Consider the following 2,500-nt stretch of genomic DNA (forward strand, 5'->3'; position numbering starts at 1 on the left):
CTTCTTGGTGATTTAGGACATTATGGAGGATAGGTCATCTGATGCAGCACTCCATCACTCTCCTTCTTGGTGATTTAGGACATTATTCTGGAGGATAGGTCATCTGATGCAGCACTCCATCACTCTCCTTCTTGGTGATTTAGGACATTATGGAGGATAGGTCATCTGATGCAGCACTCCATCACTCTCCTTCCTGGTGATTTAGGACATTATGGAGGATAGGTCATCTGATGCAGCACTCCATCACTCTCCTTCTTGGTGATTTAGGACATTATGGAGGATAGGTCATCTGATGCAGCACTCCATCACTCTCCTTCTTGGTGATTTAGGACATTATGGAGGATAGGTCATCTGATGCAGCACTCCATCACTCTCCTTCTTGGTGATTTAGGACATTATGGAGGATAGGTCATCTGATGCAGCACTCCATCACTCTCCTTCTTGGTGATTTAGGACATTATGGAGGATAGGTCATCTGATGCAGCACTCCATCACTCTCCTTCTTGGTGATTTAGGACATTATGGAGGATAGGTCATCTGATGCAGCACTCCATCACTCTCCTTCTTGGTGATTTAGGACATTATGGAGGATAGGTCATCTGATGCAGCACTCCATCACTCTCCTTCTTGGTGATTTAGGACATTATGGAGGATAGGTCATCTGATGCAGCACTCCATCACTCTCCTTCTTGGTGATTTAGGACATTATGGAGGATAGGTCATCTGATGCAGCACTCCATCACTCTCCTTCTTGGTGATTTAGGACATTATGGAGGATAGGTCATCTGATGCAGCACTCCATCACTCTCCTTCTTGGTGATTTAGGACATTATGGAGGATAGGTCATCTGATGCAGCACTCCATCACTCTCCTTCTTGGTGATTTAGGACATTATGGAGGATAGGTCATCTGATGCAGCACTCCATCACTCTCCTTCCTGGTGATTTAGGACATTATGGAGGATAGGTCATCTGATGCAGCACTCCATCACTCTCCTTCTTGGTGATTTAGGACATTATGGAGGATAGGTCATCTGATGCAGCACTCCATCACTCTCCTTCTTGGTGATTTAGGACATTATGGAGGATAGGTCATCTGATGCAGCACTCCATCACTCTCCTTCCTTGGTGATTTAGACATGATTCTGAGGCCAGGTCATCTGATGCAGCACTCCATCACTCTCCTTCTTGGTGATTTAGGACATTATGGAGGATAGGTCATCTGATGCAGCACTCCATCACTCTCCTTCTTGGTGATTTAGGACATTATGGAGGATAGGTCATCTGATGCAGCACTCCATCACTTCTCCTTCCTGGTGATTTAGGACATTATGGAGGATAGGTCATCTGATGCAGCACTCCATCACTCTCTTTCTTGGTGATTTAGGACATTATGGAGGATAGGTCATCTGATGCAGCACTCCATCACTCTCCTTCTTGGTGAGTTAGGCATCCAGACAAGTCATTACAGACGAGAAGCGGCAGGTAATCTAATTATAGACAAGTTGACATCAGAAACAAACTGGCAGAAATTATAAGCAAATAATAATAATAATAGATGTAAAATTTAAAAAACGGGATTTAGTTTATATTTAATAATAAGACAATTAGGTTTGAGTCCTTCCTATATCACACCTGTACAAGTATCTGTGTTTTAAAATATTTTATATATCACCCCTGCAACACTCCTCAGATAGTGGGGTCAGATCCAAGGATCAACTCCCCCTGAGAGTGGGGTCAGAACCAAGGATCAACTCCCCTGAGAGTGGGGGTCAGAACCAAGGATCAACTCCCCTGAGAGTGGGGGTCAGAACCAAGGATCAACTCCCCCTGAGAGTGGGGTCAGAACCAAGGATCAACTCCCCCTGAGAGTGGGGTCAGAACTAAGGATCAACTCCCTGAGAGTGGGTCAGAACCAAGGATCAACTCCCCCTGAGAGTGGGGTCAGAACTAAGGGATCAACTCCCCCTGAGAGTGGGGTCAGAGCCAGGATCAACTCCCTGAGAGTGGGGTCAGAACCAAGGATCAACTCCCCCTGAGAGTGGGGTCAGAGCCAGTATCAACTCCCCTGGAGAGTGGGGTCAGAGCCAGGGATCAACTCCCCTGGAGAGTGGGTCAGAACCAAGGATCAACTCCCCTGAGAGTGGGGTCAGAACCAAGGATCAACTCCCCTGAGAGTGGGGTCAGAACCATGCAACTCCCCCTGAGAGTGGGGTCAGAGCCAGGGATCAACTCCCCCTGAGAGTCAGAGCCAAGGATCAACTCCCCCCTGAGAGTGGGGTCAGAGCCAAGGATCAACTCCCCCCTGAGAGTGGGGTCAGAACCAGGGATCAACTCCCCCTGAGAGTGGGGTCAGAACCAGGGATCAACTCCCCCTGAGAGTGGGGTCAGAGCCAGGGATCAACTCCCCCCTGAGAGTGGGGTCAGAACCAGGGATCAACTCCCCCTGAGAGTGGGGTCAGAGCCAGGGATCAACTCCCCCCTGAGAGTGGGGTCAGAGC

The 2,500-nt window shown here is 48.2% G+C and overlaps 1 protein-coding gene across 1 annotated transcript in view; it reads left to right on the top strand.

The window, feature by feature from the left end:
- Positions 1–1,775: 1,775 nt before the first annotated feature.
- LOC135567323 (putative protein FAM47C) overlaps positions 1,776–2,500 on the top strand; it is a gene marked incomplete at its 5' end in the record, with an annotated part of 1,269 nt that continues 544 nt past the window's right edge. The window contains 2 exons of the mRNA XM_065014747.1: positions 1,776–2,005; positions 2,418–2,500. The exon at positions 2,418–2,500 is cut by the window's right edge and continues 544 nt beyond it. Of these exons, the coding sequence (XP_064870819.1) occupies positions 1,776–2,005; positions 2,418–2,500 (313 nt within the window). The remainder of the gene's footprint in view (positions 2,006–2,417) is intronic.

Source organism: Oncorhynchus nerka, unplaced genomic scaffold (genome assembly GCF_034236695.1).
Source record: "Oncorhynchus nerka isolate Pitt River unplaced genomic scaffold, Oner_Uvic_2.0 unplaced_scaffold_2157, whole genome shotgun sequence".
NCBI classification, from domain to species: Eukaryota; Metazoa; Chordata; class Actinopteri; order Salmoniformes; family Salmonidae; genus Oncorhynchus; species Oncorhynchus nerka.